Below are 27,507 nucleotides of genomic sequence, written 5' to 3' on the forward strand. Positions count from 1 at the left end.
CGGAGAACTGGGTGATCCCAGACTGTATGGTTTCTGTTGAAAGCTAAAAGCGGCTGACACCTTTCCATTTCCGACCTTGCTGCAGCTGTATTATATTAGAATAAGGAGAGAGTGTAAGGCTTTAAACCTCGGACTGGACTGTAATTATGACCTACAGCGAATGACAGATTTGACTCTGGGGCGGAGAGTGGGTGGGGATGGGGGAGGAATCCAGGAGATGTAACGTAAACTGTGATTGGCTATTCCAAAGTGAGCTGTGATTGGCTATTCCAAAGAAGAGTCATTTTAGAGTCCATGTTAACTATGTTTCTCGCTCCACAGACGCTGCCAGACCTGCTGAGTTTATCCAGCATTTTCTGTTTTTATTTCCGATTTCCAGCATCCACAGTAATTAGTTTTTAAATGATGTAATTTTATTTTTATTGTATAAGTGATTGGCTATCTCCTGTTTACACTTTCACACAAAAATCATCAGGGTGCAAGTGCATCAAGGGATCAACTATTAAGTGGCTGTACCTGTGGTGGCTCAGTTTCCACACCAACTGCTAGTACTGACTGTGGAATAAGGGGTGAATGATGCACGTGTGACATTGAGAGTCAGGTGACCAAGAGGTTCCAATGGAGCATGACGCTCAGACAGTCTGTGTCCGGGGAACCATGTGCTTACACTGAGGTCTTTGTAAATAGATCTTAATAAACCGTTTCGAGATAAACTACAGACTGACCATCTCAAGTCGATCAAAGAACAAGCAAAATCTCATTGAGGTAATCGGTAAGACACACGACATGGTAACAGATTGAAGAGTGGTTAAACCTCAGTAAAACAGTAACCCCATAAACACTGGCTCAGACCTCATCAAGGACAGTCCCAGAATCCTTGAAAATTGGGAATAAAAAGCTGGCATCAGTAAAAGTGACTGTGAAGTGTCCTTTTTAACAATCTCTGTCCTATCACCCCTGTCTTGCCTCTCGGTGGAACATAGGAATTAGGAGCAGAAGTCGGCAATTCAGCTCTTTGAGCCTGTTCCGCCATTCAATCAGATCATGGCTGATCTCTTCCTGGTCTCAAATCCACCTCCCCACCTGTTCCCCATATCACTTTATCCCATTTTTTTACAAGGTGCAAGATGTCTCTTATCGTGAAAATATTCTCCATTTTGATGCTTTTGGTTCTTTTGTCAATTTGATCTTATATTTGTGCTCCGCATTCCTGATCCTGCAAAAAATGTTTATCCTCGTGTCACCATTGCTTCTGCAGCCAATCTTATAAACCAACCTTATATCAGTGCCCTCGGGTTTTCAATCTTTCCACCAATGGGAACTGTTTCTCCTATAAGTGCTGTCCAGGCCTCTCATGAATGTAAATACACAAGGCTGTGCTCCTGCTCCCGGCTTACAAGCAAAAACTGAAGTGGGAGAATCCATCAAAAAAAGTCGTGCAATGTTGGTCTGAGGAATCGGGTGATCTCCTACGGGGCTGCTTGGAGTCAGTGGGCTGGTCAGTATTTAAAAACTCTGCCACCAGCCTGAACGAGTACACCACTACAGTAACTGACTTCATTAGTAAGTGTGTAGAAACTGTGTGTCAAAGAAGCAAATCCGCGTGTTCCCCAACCGGAAACCATGGATGAACAGGGATATCCACTGCTTGCTGAAGTCCAGGTCTGAGGCATTCAAGTTAGGCGATACTGACCTATACAAGAAAGTCAGATACGATCTAAGGAGATCCATCAAAGATGTCAAAAGACAGAACCAGACCAAGCTAGAGTCCCAGGCTAGCCACACCAACCCCCGCCGACTATGGCAAGGTCTGCAAGACATAACAGGCTACAGGATGAAGGCATGTAAAATTGCCGGCTCCAACGCACCCCTCCCTGATGAGCTCAATGCATTCTACACCCGTTTTGAGTAAGAGGTCAGCGAGAGCACCCCCTCCACCCTGGAAGCCCTGGATGAACCTGTATCTGGGGTCACCATTGCAGATGTCAGAGCAGCTTTCTTGAAGGTCAACCCACGGAAAGCGACTGGCCCGGATGGGGTACCCGGACGAGCGCTCAGATCCTGCACGGATCAGCTAGCGGGGGCATTCACAGACATCTTCAACCTCTCTTTACAACAATCTGAGGTCCCTATCTGCTTCAAGAAGATGACCACCATCCCGGTACCTAAGAAAAGCCAGGCAGCGTGCCTTAATGACTACCGGCAGGTGGCTCTGACATCCATCATTATGAAGTACTTCGAAAGGTTAGCCATGGCACGAACCAATTCCAGCCTCCCGGACTAACTGGATCCACTACAGTTTGCCTACTGCTGCAACAGGTCCACAGCAGACGCCATTTCCCTGGTCCTGCACTGAACCCTGGAACACCTGGATAACAAGGACACCTGTGTCAGACTCTTATTTATGGATTACAGCTCAGCTTTCAACACTACTATTCCCACAAAACTCGTCTCCAAACTCCGTGGCCTGGGCCTCGGCTCCTCCCTCTGAGACTGGATCCTGAACTTCCCAACTCACAGACCGCAATCAGTAAGGATAGGCAACAACACCTCCTCCACAATCATCCTCAACATTGGTGCCCCACAAGGCTGTGTTCTCAGCCCCCTACTATACTCCTTATACACCAAATTCCCCTCCAATTCGATTTTCAAGTTTGCTGACGACACCACCGTCGTGGGTCGGATCTCAAACAATGACGAGACAAAGTACAGGAATGAGACACAGAATCTGGTGGACTGGTGTGGCAACAATAATCTCTCCCTCAATGTCAACAAAATGAAGGAGATTGTCATTGACTTCGGGAAGCGTAAAGGAGAACATGACCCTGTCTACATCAATGGGGACGAAGTAGAAATGGTCGAAAGCTTCAAGCTTTTAGGTGTCCAGATCACCAACAACCTGTCCTGGTCCCCCCATGCCGACACTATAGTTAAGAAAGCCCACCAACGCCTCTACTTTCTCAGAAGACTAAGGAAATTTGGCATGTCAGCTACAACTCTCACCAACTTTTATAGATGCACCATAGAAAGCATTATTTTCAGTTGTATCACAGCTTGGTATAGCTCCTGCTCTGCCCAAGACCGCAAGGAACTACGAAAGGTCGTGAATGTAGCCCAATCCATCACGCAAACCAGCCTCCCATCCATTGACTCTGTCTACACTTCCCGCTGCCTCGGCAAAGCAGCCAGCATAATTTAAGGACCCCACGCACCCCCGGACATTCTCTCTTCCACCTTCTTCCATCGGGAAAAAGATACAAAAGTCTGAGGTCACGCACCAACTGACTCAGGAACAGCTTCTCCCCTGCTGCTGTCAGACCTTTGAATGGACCTACCTTGCATTAAGTTGATCTTTCTCTACACCCTAGCTATGACTGTAACACTACATTTTGCACTCTCTTGTTTCCTTCTCTACGAATGGTATGTTTTGTCTGTGCAAGAAACAATACTTTCCACTATGTTAATGCATGTGACAATAATAATCAAATCAAACATCGATCAAATCTTCTCTAAGAAGAACAACCATTCTCAGAAACAGAATTTCTCCAATCTATCCAGATAACTGGAGTTCCTCACCCCTGGAACCATTCTCATGAATCTATTCTGCACTCTCTCTAATGACTTCAAATTCTTCCTAAAGTGAGGAGCCCAGAACTGGACACAATACTCCAGCCACGGCCAAACCAGAGTCTTTTTTTACAGGTTTAACAGAACCTCCTTGCTTTTGGACAAGATGGGCTGGATTTTACATGGGGGTGTAAGAGTCAGGTCTGGGCCCACCTGTACCCGGCCAGCTCACCCGGCTGCTTTTAATGGCTGTTCAGCTGGTAATTGGTTTGAGGCAAGCCTTGCACCACCATTCAAGTGGAAGTCCCGCCTCTTGAGAGTGGCTGACCAATCAAATGGTCAGCAGCTCTCCTGTCTCAGCAGTGCCACCAGGAGCAGTGGCTAGGGCTGGGACTGCAGGATGTTCCCTGAAACCGAGGAGCCATGGAGCATTGACCATGGGTGGTGGTTCACGACCTCACTGGCATCAGGTTGGCAGAGCCTGGTGAGGGGGTTAAAGGGGACTGGGAGTGGGGGAGGGGCAAGGATAAAGCAGGGGTTGGAGAATTATCTGGTGGGGGGGGCGGGGGTTCCAATGAACAGAGCTTTCCCAAACAGGAGGCACAGCCCCCGCCAGCTCCCTGCCTCGCCACCCACTGACCCCCAGCCGGGCCACAAGGCTCACCTGGACTCAGTGTGTGGCCTGCATAGCTGACACAGACTTCCTTTGCTGTGGAGAGAATCTCAGCGGCGGTGAGAGGAGCCCTGTTAGTCGACATGGATTAGTCCATGGGCAAGCCTTACCTTCCCTGCTGCAGGTACAATTCCAGTGCAGGTGAGTGCAGTAGGCATGGTGCCCATTTTATATCCCTGCCTGCCATCCTGTGCCCTCACCTACCAATCTCCCCTATGCGAGGGGCGTAGAATCCCAGCCTCCGTTTCTATTAATAAAGCCAGGATATGATATGCTTCATTATCTACTTCCTCAATTTACCCCTACACCTTACACAATCGAAACACTCATACACCCCACAGGGCCCTCTGCTACCACACCCACTTTCCAGTTATTCACCTATTTTGTTCATCCTCTGTATACCTTTGCTTAACGTTCTCTCTTTAAGTTGGACAATCCTGGCTTCTTCGGTCACAGATTAGAGAATGGCAGAGTGAAAGACGGGGAATTATTTGACCCAGTGGGTGGACCTAATCTCACACACAGTTTATGAAACTATTACCCAACTTCCTGACCTATCTATTAGCCTCCTGCGCGCACACACACACACACATCCTGTTACAAAGATTATTCTCTGCTCTGTTTTAATTCTTCCCACGCTGGCAGCTGAAACTCAGTTGGTAGCACTCTCGCCCCTTGAGTCACAAGGATCCTCCAACGGTGCAGCACTCCCTCAGCACTGACCCTCTGACAGTGCGGCGCTCCCTCAGCACTGACCCTCTGACAGTGCGGCGCTCCCTCAGCACTGACCCTCTGACAGTGCGGCGCTCCATCAGTACTGACCCCCTGGCAGTGCGGCGCTCCCTCAGTACTGACCCTCTGACAGTGCAGCGCTCCCTCAGTACTGACCCTCTGACAGTGCGGCACTCCCTCAGTACTGACCCCCTGGCAATGCGGCACTCCCTCAGTACTGACCCTCTGACAGTGCGGCACTCCCTCAGTACTGACCCTCTGACAGTGCAGCGCTCCCTCAGTACTGACCCCCTGGTAATGCGGCACTCCCTCAGTACTGACCCCCTGGTAATGCGGCACTCCCTCAGTACTGACCCTCTGACAGTGCGGCGCTCCCTCAGTACTGACCCTCTGACAGTGCAGCGCTCCCTCAGTACTGACCCTCTGACAGTGCAGCACTCCCTCAGTACTGACCCTCTGACAGTGCGGCACTCCCTCAGTACTGACCCTCTGACAGTGCGGCACTCCCTCAGTACTGACCCTCTGACAGTGCAGCGCTCCCTCAGTACTGACCCTCTGACAGTGCGGCGCTCTCTCAGTACTGACCCCCTGGCAGCGCGGCGCTCCCTCGAAGGGCCGAATGGCCTACACTTTCTCATATTTTCTATGAATACGAATTTAAAGAAGAATTCTGGCCTTGGGTCACTGTCTGTGTGAAATTTCCACATTCTCCTCGTGTCTGCGTGGGTTTCCTCGGGGTCTCCAGTTTTCTTCCACACTCCAATGAAGCACAGGTTAGGTAGATTGGCCATGCTAAATGCACGGGGCTACAGGGATAGGTGGGTGGGCCTGGGAAAGATACTGTCTTGATAGTTGGTGCAGGTGTGATGGGACGAATGGCTTCCTTCTGCACTGTAGGGCTTTATGGACTTAGAATCATAGAATCCCTCCGCCTGCACTGACAACAATCCCACCCTGTCCTTTCCCCATAACCCCACATATTTACCCTGCTAATCCCCCTGACACTAAGGGGCAATTTAGCATAGCCAATTAACCTAACCTGCCCATCTTTGGAGTGTGGGAGGAAACCTGAGCACCCGGAGGAAACCCACGCAGACACGGGGAGAATGTGCAAACTCCACACAGACAGTGATCCAAGCTGGGAATCGAACCCAGGTCCCTGGCGCTGTGTGGCAGCAGTGCTGACCACTGTGCCACCGTGCTGCCCTTAGAAAGAATTCAATTAAAATAGTTAAATAGCTGTGGTTGGATTGAATTAATTTTCAGTGTGATCAGTAACATTAGCACCATCCTCCTGTAGCTGTTTATATTGTCACAGTCAGCCAAGTCATTAATGACCAAACCTTAGACTGGAAGGTAAAGCTGTCAAACATGCAGGTTGCAGGTGAAGCTGGTCTAACCCCTGCTGGCAAGAGCAGCGTGGCGCTGAGGGAGGAAATACCTGTGAGTCTCTGGCTTGGTCAGTGTGCACTGTCAGTGACAGCTCCTCCTCTCCACCGCCCTCGGCAACTGGCTGCTCACCGCTGAGCTCCTCTTGCACAAGCTGAGTCAGAGCTTCCTGCGCGTCGTTCAGCAGTGAATTCCTCCGCTCCATCAGCGTGGACAACCTCTCGCCCTGAGCTTCGAGCGGACACCCACCCCCCTGTCGAGAGAGGGAAGATTCAATTGGCCCCAGTTATTTCCCAGTTCCTCCCACAGGAGCTGAAACTCATTCCACAGATCCCGGCGGCTTCTCACCTGTAGAAGGTGGCCACCTGATACTTCCAGCAGCTTACGTTTACTTAGTGCCGTTACGGTCATAATGTCCCAAAATCTGAGAAGGATAAAAGGAGGGAGGAGAGATGAGGGAGGTGTGAGGGGCGCCGGGGGGTGGGGCGGGAGGGTTAGTGAAATATTGGCTGGTTTGGATTTAAAGGGCCCTCCTGATGGAGGGGTGAGAGGCAGAGCTGCTTCGGGAGAGAATTCCAGGTTGAGGTCTAGACAGCAGAAGTTATGGCTGTTAGTTTTAGATGCTAGAATCGGGGAAAGACGCATTTGGAGGGATGTAATCACAGGGAAAATATTCTTAAATTTGAGGGAACTGGGGGGTCAAATTAGAAAAGTGAGGGCAGGTCGATGGGTGAATGGGACAGATCCAGGCTGTCAGCGTTTGTTACTCATGTATGAGGCTAGGTGTTAGATTCCACCTCAGTGAAGTACCTTGGATATGTGTAGATCGGTACCGGTACAGCTTGTGTCCTCTGTCGCATATACTCACCTGCTGTAATCTCTCCATTTCTGCATCACACTCCTGTAACTTTTCCAACAATAACTGGAAGAGATAATAACACGGTCCAAATTAAAGGAGCTTCAAGTTCCAAAGATGGGCATTAACACTGAGATATACAGAGAAAAAATTATATTGGCTTGATAGTATCAAACTTGAATTTTGCTGAAACAAGAGACAAGTTGCTGAAACTTTTCATCTTGCACTCATCAGGACAAATACAAGAATGCCAAATTTCAAACTCTCACAACAATTTATACCACACAAGAAGAGGGTGCTGATTAGTTGGAAGTCAATTTTGATTGCTTTCTCCATGGCAACAACTTGACCACTGGGGAACTACAGGCTCCACAAATTCCTGCGTAATTCCAAAAAATGGTCCAAGGCTTGAACATATTCCTTTTGTTTGCAGTGACGGGTGTTTGTGTATGACTGTATGCCACTTCGAGCAAGCATAAATGAGCCACTTTATGAGCTCAACTGATTACCTGAAATTGGTTATTAGTGTAGCTGTAAATGCATTCAGGATTGTTCAGTAAGTGCTACCCAATCGCAGAATCACATCCAACAGAAGACACTATGTTTTGGGTTTTGAGTCTATCTCAAATTACCCTGGAAAGGCAAAGTATCGCAAAACAGTCATTTCATGCTGCCACCATGCTGTGAGTGGTAATTTCCACCAATAGGATGCTGCCAATTCTGACATTCTGGGTGGAATCTTACCGGCACGTCCGCCCGAGGTTCATACGATCCTGCCTGAGGCCAATGGAGAACGCCGTTCTCCGAGCCTCGCCCACCCCCGGAACCGTGGTGGGTGTGCCGGTAGAATTCTGGTGTCTGTCGATCACACAGTCGGGCAGTGTGGTGATGCCTAATTTCAATGCTCATATGATGCCTGGTAAATATATCCCAATGATTGGCTAATTGAATCAAACAGCACAGTCTTGTGGTTGTTCGTGACAGGCGGAATACAGACAGCAATCACAACCAACATGACCAAGGAGGTGGATGGGGGCAAGGCAGTGGACGTGGTATATATGGATTTTAGTAAGGCGTTTGATAAGGTTCACCATGGTAGGCTTCTGCAGAAAATGCAGATGTATGGGATTGGGGGTGATCTAGGAAATTGGATCAGGAATTGGCTAGCGGATAGGAAACAGAGGGTGGTGGTTGATAGTAAATATTCATCATGGAGTGCGGTTACAAGTGGTGTACCTCAGGGATCTGTTTTGGGGCCACTGCTGTTTGTAATATTTATTAATGATCTGGATGAGGGTATAGTTGGGTGGATTAGCAAATTTGCTGATGACACCAAAGTCGGTGGTGTGGTAGACAGTGAGGAAGGGTGTCGTAGTCTGCAGGAAGACTTAGACAGGTTGCAAAGTTGGGCCGAGAGGTGGCGGATGGAGTTTAATGCGGAGAAGTGTGAGGTAATTCACTTTGGTAGGAATAACAGATGTGTTGAGTATAGGGCTAACGGGAGGACTTTGAATAGTGTGGAGGAGCAGAGGGATCTAGGTGTATGTGTGCATAGATCCCTGAAAGTTGGGAATCAAGTAGATAAGGTTGTTAAGAAGGCATATGGTGTCTTGGTGTTTATTGGTAGGGGGATTGAATTTAGGAGTCGTAGCGTTATGTTGCAACTGTACACAACTCTGGTGTGGCCGCACTTGGAGTACTGTGTGCAGTTCTGGTCCCCACATTACAGGAAGGATGTGGAGGCTTTGGAGAGGGTGCAGAGGAGGTTTACCAGGATGTTGCCTGGTATGGAGGGGAGATCCTATGAGGAGAGGCTGAGGGATTTGGGATTGTTTTCGCTGGAAAGGCGGCGGCTAAGAGGGGATCTTATTGAAACATATAAGATGATTAGAGGTTTAGATAGGGTGGATAGTGATAGCCTTTTTCCTCTGATGGAGAAATCCAGCACGAGGGGGCATGGCTTTAAATTGAGGGGGGGTAGTTATAGAACCGATGTCAGGGGTAGGTTCTTTACCCAGAGGGTGGTGAGGGATTGGAATGCCCTGCCAGCATCAGTAGTAAATGCGCCTAGTTTGGGGGCGTTTAAGAGATCCGTAGATAGGTTCATGGACGAAAAGAAATTGGTTTAGGTTGGAGGGTCACAGTTTTTTTTTAACTGGTCGGTGCAACATCGTGGGCCGAAGGGCCTGTTCTGCGCTGTAATGTTCTATGTTCTATGTTCTATGTTCTAACATGGCCGGCCTGCGCTCGATCGGCCCGCGCGCAACCGGCCCACGCTCAATTCGCCCATGCTCGACCAGCCCAAACACGGCCGGCCCGTGCCCTACCAGCCCACGCTCAACCTGCCCGCGCTCGACCGGCCAGCGCCCGTCCAGCCCGCGCTCGACCGGCCCGTGCTCGACCAGCCCACGCTCGACCGGCCCGCAGTCACAAATCCAAAACAAAACATCCACTGTCAGGGTTGTTCGGCAATGCGGAATCACGTTACCTGTAACATGGCGTTCTGCTGTGTTGTCATCTCTTGCAGATGTTTCAGCTCAGCGTTTACTCGTTTCAGCTTTGTGAAAACCTCAACGGTACAAATCACTTCTTCCGATAATCCCAGCGATTCCTTACACTCCGCCATCACTCCAACAAGATCCTTCATCTCCTCCAGATTCTCCAGGATTATCTAAACTCAGGAGAGAAATTACTTTACAAACAGGACACAACATAATGTCTGGGCATTGAGAGGGCACTATGGACAGAGTGAAGCTCAGAATATAGAACAGGGCTGGGAGATTGAGAATATTCAGACATACAGCAAGGGGCAAGTACCTGGGCCAGGGGCAAGTACCTAAAACCTGGTGACAAATAGCTGGCCACCATCATCCAGCGTAAGGAGGGACAGCAGCGTACAACCCCAGTAAACATTGATAGGCCCTGGTAGGATAGCCGAGGAGAATGCTGGTACCTGTCTGTTCTCCAAATGTTCCAGGATGGACAGGTCGTAGAGATCAATGGAGGACAGAATGGCATTAATCTTTGAAAGCTTATTTTCAATGAGTTTCGCCTCGATCTCAATATCTCCAACCTCCTGCAATAGAAACAGAAATTCCAGAAAGGTTGATATAGAGGCACAGCCTGAGGGTGGATGTCAGGGTCATCGCTGCGGAAGGAAAGGGGTACAATGGGGGGGATCCAGTGAGTTTGGGTTACAATGGGAGGATACTGTGGGTTTGGGGGTACAATGGGGGGTTCCAGTGGGTTTGGAGTACAATGGGGGGTGCAGTGGGTTTGGGGGTACAATGGGAGGTCCAGTGGGTTTGGGGTTACAATGGGGGGGGGGGGTCCAGTGGGTTTGAGGGTACAATCGGGGGTCCGGTGGGTTTGGGGTACAATGGGAGGTCCAGTGGGTTTGGGGGTACAATGGGGGGTCCAGTGGGTTTGGGGGTACAATGGGGGGTCCAGTGGGTTTGGGGGTACAATGGGGGGTCCAGTGGGTTTGGGGGTACAATCGGGGGTCCAGTGGGTTTGGGGGTACAATGGGGGGTCCAGTGGGTTTGGGGGTACAATGGGGGGGGTCCAGTGGGTTTGGAGTACAATGGAGGGTGCAGTGGGTTTGGGGATACAGTGGGTTTGGGGGTACAATGGAGTTCCAGTGGGTTTGGGGGTACAATGGGGGGTTCTGTGGGTATGGGGGTACAATGGGGGATTCCAGTGGGTTGAGAGGTACAATGGGGGGTTCTAGTGAGTTTGGGGGTACAATGGGGCGTTCAGTGGGTTTGGGGATACAATGGGGTTCCAGTGGGTTGAGAGGTACAATGGGGGGTTCTAGTGAGTTTGGGGGTACAATGGGGCGTTCAGTGGGTTTGGGGATACAATGGGGTTCCAGTGGGTTTGGGGATGCAATGGGGTTCCAGTGGGTTTGGGGATACAATGGGGCATTCAGTGGGTTTGGGGGTACAAGGGGGTCCAGTGGGTTTGGGGATACAATGGGGTTCCAGTGGGTTTGGGGGTACAATGGGGTTCCAGTAGGTTTGGGGGTACAGTGGGGGTTCCAGTTGGTTTGGGGGTACAATGGGGGGTTCCAGTGGGTTTGGGGATACAATGGGGGTCCAGTGGGTTTGGGGGTTCAATGTGGTTCCAGTGGGTTTGGGGGTTCAATGTGGGGTCAGTGGGTTTGGGGGTACAATGGGAGTTCCAGTGGGTTTGGGGGTACAATGGGAGTTCCAGTGGGTTTGGGGGTACAATGGAGGGTGCAGTGGGTTTGGGATACAGTGAGAAAAACTGTGGGTTTGGGGGTACAATGGAGGGTGCAGTGGGTTTCGGGGTACAATGGGGGGTCCAGTGGGTTTGGGATACAGTGAGAAAAACTGTGGGTTTGGGGGTACAATGGGGGGGTTCAATAGGTTTGGGGTACAGGGTGTTCAGATACAGTATCAATGCTCCCACTGTTTGATGCTGTTGTCCAGTCTCTGCAGTGGGACTTGCTGACTCTGAGACGGACGGGAGGAGGCTGTGACATTGCCGGGAACGGGGACCACGGTGAGCTACACACATGCATTGTGGGGAACGGTCTCACCGTTGCAACATGCTCTATCTGAGTCAGCTTCTGGTCAATGGCTTGCTGTAGAGTGGACACAGCGTCTCGCAGCTCACTGAGACACTGCATCATCTCATCAGTCTGGTACATCACTGAGAGCTCCTTCAGTCTGGACGCAACATCTTGGAGACTATTCTCTTTCTGTCTGCCACCCTCTGCCATCACCTTCAATCAAAAATATAAAACAGAAAGAAAAAGCAAATTTACAAATGATTAGAAGAGACGCAGGTGAAGCAAGTCAGAAAAACGCAAACCTGGCAGAGGGGCAGAAATGCAGAAGGATAGAATTGAAAAGCAGAGAAGTTATTTTAAACTTCTTAAACACATGGAGTACAGTGAAGAGTTCTGACATTCAGAATATAACCAAGGGTATCGGGGCTTTGGAGAAGGAGCAAAAAGATTCCCAAAAGTGATTTCAGAATTGAGAGGTTTTACCCATCTGGAAACACTCCACAGGCTGGGGAGCTTTCCTCTGGAAAAGTGAAGGATGAGGGGATTGCTGTTGGATTGTCCACACCCACCTGAGGGGCAGGTAGATCTCAGATTAACAGCTTTCGAAGTGGTACTTCCAACACTGCACCAGTCCCTGAGTGTATAATTCAATTACACTTGCGCTGTGAGGAGAGAGAGAGCGGGGATGCGACTTACTGGATGACACGCTCAAAGACAGTCACAGGCAGGATGGGCCGAATGGCTTCATACATTGCTGTTAAATCCAGCCATACTGAACTGAATTCTGAGTTTAAATGAGGATTTACAGAGTGGGGTTTGGTGGGGCAGTTTTACTGCCTGCAATCCTCGCTGGGATGGAGATTGGACCAAGAGAGCTCACCTGAAAGGCCAGCAGCTGTTTTCTCAGGGTCTTGGCGGAGGTGTAGTCAGTCTTGCTGGAGAGTAGTGCACCTGAGCTCTCGTTCCATGACACCGCTGAGTCAGTCAGCTGTTTGTACTCCTCCAGGCACTCTGGAATCTGCTCAATAACACACAAACACCGTTCAACTGTCTCAATGTTAATCAGCCGGCTGCAATGGAAATGCTGAGCAATTAGACAGTTCCCATTGGAATCACCCAGTGCCAGCCCCAAACACTCCCAGCACAGGGTTAGACACAGAGTAAAGCTCCCTCTACACTGTCCCCATCAAACACTCCCAGGACAATTACAGCACGGGGTTAGCTACAGATTAAAGCTCCCTCTACACTGTCCCCATCAAACACTCCCAGGACAGGTACAGCACGGGGTTAGATACAGAGTAAAGCTCCCTCTACACTGTCCCCATCAAACACTCCCAGGACAGGTACAGCACGGGGTTAGATACAGAGTAAAGCTCCCTCTACACTGTCCCCATCAAACATGTTTATTTGGTAGCAAAAGCCACTAGCTTTCGGAGCGCTGTTCCTTCGCCACCCTAAACACGTTAAAGAAGCCATCCCCTACGGACAAGCCCTCCGTATACACAGGATCTGCTCGGATGAGGAGGATCGCAACAGACACCCCCAGACGCTGAAAGATGCCCTCATAAGAACAGGATATGGCGCTCGACTCATCGATCGACAGTTCCGACGCGTCACAGCGAAAAATCGCACCGACCTCCTCAGAAGACAAACACGGGACACAGTGGACAGAGTACCCTTCGTCGTCCAGTACTTCCCCGGAGCGGAGAAGCTACGACACCTTCTCTGGAGCCTTCAACATGTCATTGATGAAGACAAACATCTCGCCAAGGCCATCTCCACACCCCCACTTCTTGCCTTCAAACAACCACACAACCTCAAACAGACCATTGTCCACAGCAAACTACCCAGCCTTCAGGAGAACAGTGACCACGACACCACACAACCCTGCCACAGCAACCTCTGCATGACATGCTGGATCATCGACACGGATGCCATCATCTCACGTGAGAACACCATCCACCAGGTACACGGTACCTACTCTTGCAACTCGGCCAACGTTGTCTACCTGATACGCTGCAGGAAAGGATGTCCCGAGGCATGGTACATTGGGGACACCAGGCAGACGCTACGACAACGGATGAATGAACACCGCTCGACAATCACCAGGCAAGAGTGTTCTCTTCCTGTTGGGGAGCACTTCAGCGGTCACGGACATTCGGCCTCTGATCTTCGGATAAGCATTCTCGAAGGCGGCCTTCATGACACATGACAACACAGATTCGCTGAGCAGAGACTGATAGCTAAGTTCCGCACACATGAGGACGGCCTCAACCGGGATCTTGGGTTCATGTCACACTATCTGTAACCCCCATGACTTGCCTGGGTTTGCAAAATCTCACTAACTGTCCCGGCTGGAGACAATACACATCTCTTTAACCTGTGCTTAATTCTCTCTCCACTCACATTGTCCGTACCTTTAAGACTTGATTACCTGTAAAGACTCGCATTCCAACCATTATTTTGTAAATTGAGTTTGTGTCTTTATATGCCCTGTTTGTGAACAGAACTCCCACTTACCTGACGAAGGAGCAGTGCTCCGAAAGCTAGTGGCTTTTGCTACCAAATAAGCTTGTTGGACTTTAATCTGGTGTTGTGAGACTTCTTACTGTGTTTACCCCAGTCCAACAGCGGCATCTCCACATCATGCCCATCAAACATTCCCAGGACAGGTACAGCATGGGGTTAGATACAGAGTAAAGCTCCCTCTACACTGTCCCCATCAAACACTCCCAGGACAGGTACAGCACGGGCTTAGGTACAGAGTAAAGGTTTATCAAGGGCCGAAAATCATGTAATGTCAGGAGGTTACTGAATATTATTCAGGTCTTTCAGAAGCATTCTATAGATGGACTATTGAGCTCTTTGGAAAGGGTGAAACTGAACTACTTCGACACATTGAGTTCAGATTGGGAGGGGCTTTGTGAAATGGATACAGGTTTTCATCAGGGGCCCACTGGCAGCAGCCCTTGCAAACTGATGAGAGTAGGGCAGTGGATGTTGTCTACATGGACTTCAGTAAGGCCTTTGACAAGGTCCCTCATGGCAGGCTGGTGCAGAAGGTGAAGCTGCATGGGATCAGAGATGACCTGGCAAGCTGGATACAGAACTGGCTCAGTCATTAAAGACAGAGGGTAGCAGTGGAAGGGTGTGTTTCTGAATGGAGGGCTGTGACCAGTGGCGTTCCTCAGGGACCAGTACTGGGACCTTTGCTGTTTGTAATAGATACATAAATGATTTGGAGGAAAATGTAACTGGTTTGATCAGTAAGTTTGCAGGTGACACAAAGGTTGGTGGATTTGCGGATAGCGATGAGGACCATCAGAGGATACAGCAGGATATAGATCAGTTGGAGACTTCGGCGGAAAGATGGCAGATGGAGTTTAATCCGGACAAATGTGAGGTAATGCATTTTGGAAGGTCTAATACAGATAGGAAATATACAGTAAATGGCAGAACCCTTAAGAGTATTGATAGGCAGAGGGATCTGGGTGTTCAGGTATACAGGTCACTGAAAGTGGCAATACAGGTGGAGAAGGTAGTCAAGAAGGCATACAGCATGCTTGCCTTCATCGACCGGGGTATTGAGTTTAAAAATTGGCAAGTCATGTTGACGCTTTATAGAACCTTAGTTAGGCCGCACTTGGAATATAGTGTTCAATTCTTTTCGCCACACTACCAGAAAGATGTGGAGGCTTTGGAGAGGGTAGAGAAAAGATTTACCAGGGTGTTGCCTGGTATGGAGGGCATTAGCTATGAGGAGAGGTTGGAGAAACTTGGTTTGTTCTCACTGGAACGACAGAGGTTGAGGGGAGACCTGATAGAAGTCTACAAGATTATGAGAGGCATGGACAGAGTGGATAGTCAGAAGCTTTTTCCCAGGGTGGAAGAATCAATTACTAGGGGGCATAGGTTTAAGGTGCAAGGGGCAAGTTTTAAAGGAGATGTACGAGGCAAGTTTTTTACACAGAGAGTGGTGGGTACCTGGAACTCGCTGCTGGGGGAGGTAGTGGAAACAGATATGATAGTGACTTTTAAGGTGCGTCTTTACAAATACATGAATAGGGCGGGAATAGAGAGTTATGGTGCCCGGAAGCGTAGGGGGTTTTAGTTCAGTCGGGCAGCATGGTTTGTGCAGGCTTGGAGGGCCGAAGGACCTGTTCCTGTGCTGTAATTTTCTTTGTTCTTTTAAATGGCTATAGATCTGATAACTTTGGTCTTCAGTGAGGGACTCAGCAGGGATGTCTCTTATCCCCTTCATTGCTGGGGCTTTTGCTGTTGAATCTCTGGAGGAGGTCATCAGCTGAGCTACTTAGTGTAGGTAAGTAGCATAAAATGTCACTCCATGGGGATGATGTGTTGCTGTTTGTATCCGGACCGAATGTCTCTGTTCCCGCTATTATTGATGTGGTGGCTAGGTTTAGTCTTTTCCTGGCCTATTTGATTAACTTCACAAAATCAGAGGCTATGCCCCTGGATAGAGGCCCTCAGACCACCATCCCCCACCCCACTCCCCCACACCTCCACCCCCCCTAGATGGCCCCCTTTGGGGTTTACATTTCTGGGTATTTCCCCTGACTTTCAGCAGTTAGATCAGGCAAACGTCCCCCCTTGTTGGCTTCTATGAAATGGAACCTACATCGTTAGTCGTCCTTACTGATTTCCAGCTGGGGAGGACAGCTTTGATTAAGGTGAATGTATTACCTAGGCTGCTCTGTTACCTATCCTGTTGTCTGCAAAGATCCTTAAAGAAATTAATGGGGTGCTCAGTTCCTTTGTTTGGAACAAGAGGAAGCTTCATTTAAGATTAACTAACCTGCAGCTGCCTTGTCCTAAAGGGGGGCTGGGAATGCCAAATATTAAAATGGATCTGTTAGCCTCCCACCTCTGATCTCTACATGAATGGATTAGGGGAGAACTTTCTTCCGTTTGGATTGATGTTGAAGCTGGCCAGTCTTTATATTCCTTACAGTAACTTTTATTTTGGAGAGATCGCACGGTGGTGTTAGATAGGTTTGATAATGTTTTTTCTAACAGTGTGAAAGCCTGGAGGATGGTCCTTGAATGAGAGGGAAGATCTAATTCCACTTCCTCACTTTCCCACACTCAGGGTAATCTGCATTTCCTGCCAGGTCTCATGGACCGCAGTTTCAATATCTGGAGAGGTAGAGGTCTCGTAGAATAGGGGATGTGTTAGACCATGAATATCTGGAGAGGTAGAGGTCTCGTAGAATAGGGGATGTGTTAGACCATGAATATCTGGAGAGGTAGAGGTCTCGTAGAATAGGGGATGTGTTAGACCATGAATATCTGGAGAGGTAGAGGTCTCGTAGAATAGGGGATGTGTTAGACCATGCCACCCTGTTACCTTTTGAGCAGCTGTGTCAACACTTTGATATTTCCAAACACTTCTTTTTGAGATACTTGCAACTTAAGGACTTAATTCTTAACAAGGCAACTCTTCTTTTTGATGCTAAGATTTCCCCGATACTTTATGCTCTAGATCCTGTGAGAATACATTGGACAACATTGCGATATTGGGGAAAGAGACCTTGCAGTAAGTATTGATGAGGAGACATGGGGTGATATTTGGGAATGTGCCGATAAAATTTCAGTTTGTAATGGAACAAAAGAAATTCAGCTGAAGATACTGCACCATTTGCATTTTGCTCCAAGCTTGTTGCAAAGGTTTGACCCCGCCATATCCTCATTGTGCCAGAAAAGCAAGGTGGACATGGAGGAGAGAATACCCTGTATTAAATTGGTCCTCTATCAAGATTAAAGTTTATTGGTTTAATGTTCTTAAAGAGCTTGAGAAGAGTTTGATCCTTGCATTTAATACTGGGTCTCCCAGATGAAGAGATAAATGATGTTAATGGGAAAAGCTGTATAATAACTTAATGTTTGGCCGCTCAGATAAATATGCTTTGCTCATGCATTACTGATAAGCCTCTTCCAATTCAGAGTTGGCATTAAATTATTGTGGAATGTATCCCAATGGAATTCTTGACCCATTTACTTCGAGCTACAGCACAGGGTTAGATACAGAGAAAACCTCCCTCTACAAACTCCCCATCAAACGCTCCCAGGACAAGTACAGCACAGGGTTAGATACAGAGTAAAGCTGCCTTTACACTGTCCACATCAAACAATCCCAGGACAGGTACAGCACGGGGTTAGATACAGAATAAAGCTCCCTCTACACTGTCCCCCATCAAACACTCCCAGGACAGGTACAGCATGGGGTTAGATACAGAGTAAAGCTCCCTCTACACTGTCCCCATCAAACACTCCCAGGACAGGTACAGCATGGGGTTAGATACAGAGTAAAGTTCCCTCTACACTCTCCCCATCAAACACTCCCAGGACAGGTACAGCACGGGGTAAGATACAGAGTAAAGCTCCCTCTACACTGTCCCCCATCAAACACTCCCAGTAAGAAGTCTCAGAACACCAGGTTAAAGTCCAACAGGTTTATTTGGTAACAAAAGCCACTAGCTTTCGGAGCGCTGCCCCTTCACCAGGTGAGTGGGAGTTCTGTTCACAAACAGGGCATATAAAGACACAAACTCAATTTACAAAATAATGGTTGGAATGCGAGTCTTTACTGGTAATCAAGTCTTAAAGGTACAGACAATGTGAGTGGAGAGAGGGTATTTTCGGGATGCCTCAGCTTTTGTCGCGACACTACGGACTTCCGACAGAAACTCAGCACACATGGAGCAGTTGAACCAGGAGAGACAATGGATGTCTCGGCACTCTACACCAGCATCCCCCATGACGATGGCATTGCTGCAACGGCCTCAGTACTCAACGCCGACAACTGCCAATCTCCAGATGCAATTTTACAACTCATCCGCTTCATCCTGGACCACAATGTCTTCACCTTCAACAACCAGTTCTTCATCCAGACACACGGAACAGCCATGGGGACCAAATTCACACCTCAATTTGCCAACATCTTCATGCACAGGTTCGAACAAGACTTCTTCACCGCACAGGACCTTCAATCGATGCTATACACTAGATACATTGATGACATTTTCTTCCTTTGGACTCATGGTGAATAATCACTGAAACAACTATATGATGACATCAACAAGTTCCATCCCACCATCAGACTCACCATGGACTACTCTCCGGAATCGGTTGCATTCTTGGACACACACATCTCCATCAAGGACGGTCACCTCAGCACTTCACTGTACCGCAAGCCCACGGATAAGCTCACGATGCTCCACTTCTCCAGCTTCCACCCTAAACACGTTAAAGAAGCCATCCCCTACGGACAAGCCCTCCGTATACACAGGATCTGCTCGGATGAGGAGGATCACAGCAGACACCTCCAGATGCTGAAAGTTGCCCTCATAGGAACAGAATATGGCGCTCAACTCATCGATCGACAGTTCCGACGCGCCACAGCGAAAAACCGCACCGACCTCCTCAGAAGACAAACACAGGACACGGCGGACAGTGTACCTTCGTCGTCCAGTACTTCCCCGGAGCGGAGAAGCTACGACATCTTCTCCGGAGCCTTCAACATGTCATTGATGAAGACAAACATCTCGCCAAGGCCATCCCCACACCCTTACTTCTTGCCTTCAAACAATCATACAACCTCAAACAGACCATTGTCCGCAGCAAACTACCCAGCCTTCAGGAGAACAGTGACCATGACACCACACAACCCTGCCACAGCAACCTCTGCAAGACGTGCCGGATCATCGACACGGATGCCATCATCTCACGTGAGAACACCATCTACCAGGTACACAGTACGTACACTTGCAACTTGGCCAACGTTGTCTACCTGATACGCTGCAGGAAAGGATGTCCCGAGGCATGGCACATTGGGGAGACCATTCAGACGCTACAACAACGGATGAATGAACACCGCTGTACAATCACCAGGCAAGAGTGTTTTCTTCCTGTTGGGGAACACTTCAGCGATCACGGGCATAAGGCCTCAGATCTTCGGGTAAGCATTCTCCAAGGTGGCCTTCACGACACATGACAACACAGAGTCGCTGAGCAGAGACTGATAGCCAAGGTCCGCACACATGAGGACGGCTTCAACCGGGATCTTGGGTTCATGTCACACCATCTGTAACCCCCACGACTTGCCTGGGCTTGCAAAATCTCACTAACTGTCCTGGCCAGAGACAATACACATCTCTTTAACCTGTGCTTAACCCTCTCTCCACTCACATTGTCCGTACCTTTAAGACTTGATTACCTGTAAAGACTCGCATTCCAACCATTATTTTGTAAATTGAGTTTGTGTCTTTATATGCCCTGTTTGTGAACAGAACTCCCACTCACCTGGTGAAGGGGCAGCGCTCCGAAAGCTAGTGGCTTTTGTTACCAAATAAACCTGTTGGACTTTAACCTGGTGTTGTGAGACCTCTTACTGTGTTTATCCCAGTCCAATGCTGGCATCTCCACATCAAACACTCCCTGGACAGGTACAGCATGGGGTTAGATACAGAGTAAAGCTCCCTCTACACTGTCCCCCATCAAACACTCCTGGGGCAGGTACAGCACGGGGTTAGATACAGAGTAAAGCTCCCTCTACACTGTCCCCCATCAAACACTCCCGGGACAGGTACAGCACGGGGTTAGATACAGAGTAAAGCTCCCTCTACACTGTCCCCCATCAAACACTCCCGGGACAGGTACAGCACGGGGTTAAGGGGAGAATGGCGCAGTGTGAGAGACATTGGTGAAAGGCTGTGACCTTGTTGAGTAGTGCTGTTCTCTGTTCTGCGATACGGGACACATGTTGATGTTGCTGGAATGGGTCAAGTAGACTCTCCATTAGCTCCTGAGCCTGCCGGGGATCCAGCTCTGCCAGGTCCTGCACCTCAGCATCAAGCTGCGAAAGCACCGAGTGCCAGTCATCAATCCCCCTCCAGATCCTCTGTGGAAGAAGAAGCAGAAACAGGGGTTAAACACTCGGAGAATTAGGCAAACATCGCAAAAGATTTCAGTTCAGCTGCAAGCTCTTCCAATGGAATACCATGTCAGCACCAGCAGGGAACTGTAAAGAAACTTTCTACATTTCACTTCAAATTAGCCAGGGGCAGAAACACTCACAGAAAATCACTGCTCTCAGAACAGATCATCAGCAATTCCTGGAAAGACATTGTCATTTAAATAGACAAAGAACAAACTGTCCTGAGATCAAAAAATACAACATTGCTGCTCTCTAGTGGCACAGTGTGCAGTGTGCTCTTGGGTTGCTGGTACGTTCAGAGGGATCCTATACCCAAGTGAGAGTCAGCACCTTCAGGAGAGGAGGGGACCCTGTACCCAAGTGAGAGTCAGCACCTTCAGGAGAGGAGGGGACCCTGTACCCGCAGTGAGAGTCAGCACCTTCAGGAGAGGAGGGGACCCTGTACCCCAGAGAGAGTCAGCACCTTCAGGAGAGGAGGGAGACCCTGTACCCCAGTGAGAGTCAGCACCTTCAGGAGAGGAGGGGACCCTGTACCCCAGAGAGAGTCAGCACCTTCAGGAGAGGAGGGGACCCTGTACCCCAGTGAGATCAGCACCTTCAGGAGAGGAGGGGACCCTGTACCCCAGAGAGAGTCAGCACCTTCAGGAGAGGAGGGAGACCCTGTACCCCAGTGAGAGTCAGCACCTTCAGGAGAGGAGGGGACCCTGTACCCCAGAGAGAGTCAGCACCTTCAGGAGAGGAGGGGACCCTGTACCCCAGTGAGATCAGCACCTTCAGGAGAGGAGGGGACCCTGTACCCCAGTGAGATCAGCACCTTCAGGAGAGGAGGGGACCCTGTACCCCAGAGAGAGTCAGCACCTTCAGGAGAGGAGGGAGACCCTGTACCCCAGTGAGAGTCAGCACCTTCAGGAGAGGAGGGAGACCCTGTACCCCAGTGAGAGTCAGCATCTTCAGGAGAGGAGGGAGACCCTGTACCCCAGTGAGAGTCAGCACCTTCAGGAGAGGAGGGGACCCCGTACCTTGTCTGCAGGAAGTGTGTCCAGTTGCAGCTCCTCACAAACCGCATTGTTCGGTTGGAGCGGCAGGTGGATGCATTGCGGAGCATACAGGAGGCAGAGTGTGTGATAGACACTAGTTACAGGGAGGTTGTCACACCACAGGTTCAGACAGGTAGATGGGTGACTGCCAGGAGGGGCAGGCAGGTGGTGCAGGAGTCTCCTGTGTCTATTCCCCTTTCAAACAGGTATACCATTTTGGATGCTGTTGAGGGGGATAGCCTGTCAGGGGGAGATACCAGCAGCAGCCAGGCCTGTGGCACCACAGCTGGTTCTGCTGTGGGACAGGGTCGGGCAAAGAGCAAGTGAGCAGTAGTAATAGGGGACTCGCTAGTTAGAGGCACAGACAGGCGTTTCTGTGGCCGCAATCGAGACTCCAGGATGGTGTATTGCCTCCCTGGTGCCAGGGTCAAGGATGTCTCTGAGCGATAGCAGGACATTCTTAAGGGGGAGGGTGAGCAGCGAGAGGTCGTTGTGCATATTGATACCAGCGACATAGGTAGGAAAAGGGATGAGGTCCTGAAATGTGAATATAGAGAGTTAGGCAGAAGGCTAAAGTGCAGGGTCTCGAAGGTAGAAATTTCAGGACTACTACTGGTGCCACGTGTTATTGAGAGGAGAAATAGGAGGATTAGGCAGATGAATTAGGCAGATTAGGCAGAGCTGGTGCAGGGGGCAGGGATTTAGATTTTTGGATCATTGGGATCTTTTCTGGGGAAGGGCTGATCTGTTCAAGAGGGACGGGTTACACCTGAACTGGAGGGGGACTAACATCCTGGCGGGGAGATTTGCTAGAGCCACTCGGGAGGGTTTAAACTAGTTTGGCAGGGGGTGGGATCCAAAGCAGTAGGGAGACAGAAGAGAAGTTTGAGGACAGTACAGAAGTTAAAGAGAGCACATTAATTAGTAGAGACAGTGTCAGTAATCCTAGTACCAGACAGATCAGGCAAAAGCAGGACAGCGAGCAAGGGAAATCCAGATTATACTGCATTTATTTCAATGCAAGAGGCCTGACGGGCAAGGCAGATGAACTCAGGGCATGGACGGGTATGTGGGACTGAGATATTATAACAATTACTGAAACATGGCTAAGGGAGGGACAGGACTGGCAGCTCAATGTTCCAGGGTACAGATGCTGTAGGAAAGATAGAACTGGAGGTAAGAGAGGAGGGGGAGTTGCACTTTTGATTAGGGAAAGCATCACGGCCGTACTGAGCGGGGATATATCCGAGAGTTCAGCCACTGAGTCTATATGGGTAGAATTGAGAAATAAGAAGGGGAAAATCGCTTTGATAGGGTTGTACTATAGACCCCCAAATAGTCAGCGGGAAATTGAGGAGCAAATATGTAAGGAGATTACAGATAGCTCCAAGAAAAATAGGGTGGTAATAGTCGGAGATTTTAATTTTCCCAACATTGACTGGGACAGCTATAGTATTAGAGGGTTGGATGGAGAGAAATTTGTTGAGTGTATTCAGGAGGAATTTCTCATTCAGTCTGTGGATGGCCCGACTAGAGAGGGGGCAAAACTTGACCTCCTCTTGGGAAATAAGGAAGGGCAGGTGACAGAAGTGTTAGTGAGGGATCACTTTGGGACCAGTGACCATAATTCTATTAGTTTTAAGATAGCTATGGAGAATGATAGGTCTGTCCCAAAAGTTAATATTCTAAATTGGGGCAAGGCCAATTTTGATGGTATCAGGCAGGAACTTTCAAAGGTTAATTGGGGGAGTCTGTGGGAAGGCAAAGGGATGTCTGGTAAGTGGCATGCTTTCAAAAGTGGGTTAACCAGGGTTCAGGTTAAACGCATTCCTCTTAGAGTGGAGGGCAAGGCTGGCAGAAGTAGGGAACCCTGGATGACTCGGGATATTGAGGCCCTGGTCAAGAAGAAGAGGCACCTGACATGCGTAGGCAGCTGGGATCAAGTGAATCTCTTGAAGAGTATAGGGGGTGTAGGAGTAGAGTTGAGAGAGAAATCAGGAGGGCAAAAAGGGGACACGAGATTGTTTTGGCAGATAAGGCAAAGGAGAATCCAAAGAGCTTCTACAAATACATAAAGGGGACAAGGGTAACAAGGGAGAAAGTAGGATCTCTTAAGGATCAACAAGGTCATCTATGTGCGGATCCACAAGAGATGGGTGAGATCCTAAATGAATATTTCTCATCAGTATTTACTGTTGAGAAAAGCATGGATGTTAGGGAACTTGGGGAAATAAATAGTGATGTCTTGAGGAGTGTACATATTACAGAGAAGGAGGTGCTGGAAGTCTTAAAGTGCATCAAGGTCGATAAATCCCTGGGACCTGATGAAGTATATCCCAGGACGTTGTGGGAGGCTAGGGAGGAAATTGCGGGTCCCCTAGCCGAGATATTTGAGTCATTGATAGTCACAGGTGAGGTGCCTGAAGATTGGAGAGTGGCAATAATTGTGCCTTTGTTTAAAAAGCTGCAGGGAAAAGCCTGGGAACTACAGGCCAGTGAGCCTCACATCTGTGGTGGGTAAATTGTTGGAAGGTATTTTGAGAGACAGGATCAACAGGCATTTAGAAATGCAAGGACTGATTAGGGACAGTCAGCATGGCTTTGTGAGTGGAAAATCATGTCTCACAACTTTGATTGAGTTTTTTGAAGGGGTAACCAAGAAGGTAGATGAGGGCAGTGCAGTTGATGTTGTCTACATGGACTTTAGCAAGGCCTTTGACAAGGTACCGCATGGTAGGTTGTTGCATAAAGTTAAATCTCACGGGATCCAGGGTGAGGTATCTAAATGGATACAAAATTAGAGGGTGGTTGTAGAGAGTTGTTTTTCAAACTGGAGGCCTGCGACCAGTGGTGTGCCTCAGGGATCAGTGCTGGGCCCACTGTTATTTGTCACTTATATTAATGGTTTGGATGAGAATACAGTGGGCATGGTTAGTAAGTTTGCAGATGACACCAAGATTGGTGGCATAGTGGACAGTGAAGAAAGTTATCTCCAATTGCAACGGGATCGTGATCAATTGGGCCAGTGGGCTGACGAATGGCAGATGGAGTTTAATTTAGACAAATGCGAGGTGATGCATTTTGCTGTATTGAACCAGGGCAGGACTTACTCAGTTAATGGTAGGGTGTTGGGGAGAATTACAGAACAAAGAGATCTAGGAGTACATGTTCATAGCTCCTTGAAAGTGGAGTCACAGGTGGACAGAGTGGTGAAGAAGGCATTAGGCATGCTTGGTTTCATCAATCAGAACATTGAATACAGGAGTTGGGACGTCTTGTTGAAGTTGTACAAGACATTGGTAAGGCCACACTTGGAATCTGTGTGCAATTCTGGTCACTCTATTATAGAAAGGATATTATTAAACTAGAAAGAGTGCAGAAAAGATTTACTGGGATGCTACCGGGACTTGATGGATTGAGTTATAAGGAGAGGCTGAATAGACTGGAACTTTTCTCTCTGGAGCGTAGGAGGCTGAGGGGTGATCTTATCGAGGTCTATAAAATAATGAGGGGCATAGACAAGATAGATAGTCAATATCTTTTCCCAAAGGTAGGGGAGTCTAAAACTAGAGGGCATAGGTATAAGGTGAGAGGGGAGAGATGCAAAAGTGTCTAGAGGGGCAATTTTTTCACACAGAGGGTGGTGAGTGTCTGGAACAAGCTGCCAGAGGTAGTAGTAGAAGCGGGTACAATTTTATTTTTTAAAAAGCATTTAGATAGTTACATGGGTACGATGGGTATAGAGGGATATGGGCCAAATGCGGGCAATTGGGATTAGCTTAGGGGTTTTAAAAAAAAAGGATGGCATGGACAATTTGGGCTGAAGAGCCTGTTTCCATGCTGTAAACCTCCATGACTCTATGACTCTACCCCAGTGAGAGTCAGCACCTTCTGGAGAGGAGGGGACCTGTACCCCAGTGAGAGTCAGCACCTTCAGGAGACGAGGGGGACCCTGTACCCCAGTGAGAGTCAGCACCTTCAGGAGAGGAGGGGAATCCTGTACCCCAGTGAGAGTCAACACCTTCAGGAGAGGAGGGGAATCCTGTACCCCAGTGAGAGTCAGCACCTTCAGGAGAGGAGGGGGACCTCATAACCCAGTGAGAGTCAGCACCTTCGAGAGAGGAGGGGGACCTCATATCCCAGTGAGAGTCAACACCTTCAGGAGAGGAGGGACCCTGTACCCCAATGAGTGTCCGCACCTTCAGGACAGGAGGGAGACCTCATACCCCAGTGAGAGTCAGCACCTTCAGGAGAGGAGGGGGCCCTGTACCCCAGTGAGAGTCAGCACCTTCAGGAGAGGAGGGGACCTGTACCCCAGTGAGAGTCAGCACCTTCAGGAGAGGAGGAGACCCTGTACCCCAGTGAGAGTCAGCACCTTCAGGAGAGGAGGGGACCCTGTACCCCAGTGAGAGTCAGCACCTTCAGGAGAGGAGGGGACCCTGTACCCCAGTGAGAGTCAACACCTTCAGGAGAGGAGGGGACCTGTACTCCAGTGAGAGTCAGCACCTTCAGGAGAGGAGGGGGCCCGTACCCCAGTGAGAGTCAGCACCTTCAGGAGAGGAGGGGACCCTGTACCCCAGTGAGAGTCAGCACCTTCAGGAGAGGAGGGGACCTGTACCCCAGTGAGAATCACCACCTTCAGGAGAGGAGGAGACCCTGTACCCCAGTGAGAGTCAGCACCTTCAGGAGAGGAGGAGACCCTGTACCCCAGTGAGAGTCAGCACCTTCAGGAGAGGAGGGGACCCTGTACCCCAGTGAGAGTCAGCACCTTCAGGAGAGGAGGGGACCTGTACCCCAGTGAGAGTCAGCACCTTCAGGAGAGGAGGGGACCCTGTACCCCAGTGAGAGTCAGCACCTTCAGGAGAGGAGGGGACCTGTACCCCAGTGAGAATCACCACCTTCAGGAGAGGAGGAGACCCTGTACCCCAGTGAGAGTCAGCACCTTCAGGAGAGGAGGGGACCCTGTACCCCAGTGAGAGTCAGCACCTTCAGGAGAGGAGGGGGCCCGTACCCCAGTGAGAGTCAGCACCTTCAGGAGAGGAGGGGACCCTGTACCCCAGTGAGAGTCAGCACCTTCAGGAGAGGAGGGGACCTGTACCCCAGTGAGAATCACCACCTTCAGGAGAGGAGGAGACCCTGTACCCCAGTGAGAGTCAGCACCTTCAGGAGAGGAGGAGACCCTGTACCCCAGTGAGAGTCAGCACCTTCAGGAGAGGAGGGGACCCTGTACCCCAGTGAGAGTCAGCACCTTCAGGAGAGGAGGGGACCTGTACCCCAGTGAGAGTCAGCACCTTCAGGAGAGGAGGGGACCCTGTACCCCAGTGAGAGTCAGCACCTTCAGGAGAGGAGGGGGACCCTGTACCCCAGTGAGAGTCAGCACCTTCAGGAGAGGAGGGGACCTGTACCCCAGTGAGAATCACCACCTTCAGGAGAGGAGGGGACCCTGTACCCCAGTGAGAGTCAACACCTTCAGGAGAGGAGGGGGCCCTGTACCCCAGTGAGAGTCAACACCTTCAGGAGAGGAGGAAACGCATACTCTGTAGGGGATGTTTGTGTTTTGGGTGAATACTGTGCATACCTTTTGCTGTGCCTTTGCCTCACTGTGGGTCTTACTGCATTCCTGCAGCATCTTTTCGACACTCTGGAGTCCACTCCCTACGGTTCCTATCCTGAGGCGCAGCTCCTGGCTCTGGGTGTTCTGGGAACCCAATGCTTGCAGCTGATGAGGAGAATGCAGAAACATTTGAGATTGAGTTATGT

The 27,507-nt window shown here is 49.5% G+C and overlaps 1 protein-coding gene across 6 annotated transcripts in view; it reads right to left on the reverse strand.

Annotated features, from left to right (window-relative positions):
- The window catches only part of LOC144507345 (nesprin-2-like), a 316,785-nt gene that overhangs the window by 145,113 nt on the left and 144,165 nt on the right, over positions 1-27,507 (reverse strand). For 5 of the 6 annotated variants that reach the window (XM_078234517.1, XM_078234520.1, XM_078234518.1 and 2 more), the window contains exons 30-37: positions 27,326-27,466; positions 20,492-20,674; positions 12,635-12,772; positions 11,782-11,967; positions 10,171-10,293; positions 9,706-9,888; positions 7,230-7,283; positions 6,414-6,614 (exon numbers count right to left, since the gene is read on the reverse strand). In XM_078234517.1, coding sequence (XP_078090643.1) covers positions 6,414-6,614; positions 7,230-7,283; positions 9,706-9,888; positions 10,171-10,293; positions 11,782-11,967; positions 12,635-12,772; positions 20,492-20,674; positions 27,326-27,466 — 1,209 coding nt within the window. The remainder of the gene's footprint in view (positions 1-6,413; positions 6,615-7,229; positions 7,284-9,705; positions 9,889-10,170; positions 10,294-11,781; positions 11,968-12,634; positions 12,773-20,491; positions 20,675-27,325; positions 27,467-27,507) is intronic. The other variant, XM_078234521.1, reaches the window with a different exon arrangement.

The sequence above is a fragment of the Mustelus asterias genome, chromosome 18 (assembly GCF_964213995.1).
Source record: "Mustelus asterias chromosome 18, sMusAst1.hap1.1, whole genome shotgun sequence".
Taxonomy (NCBI): Eukaryota; Metazoa; Chordata; class Chondrichthyes; order Carcharhiniformes; family Triakidae; genus Mustelus; species Mustelus asterias.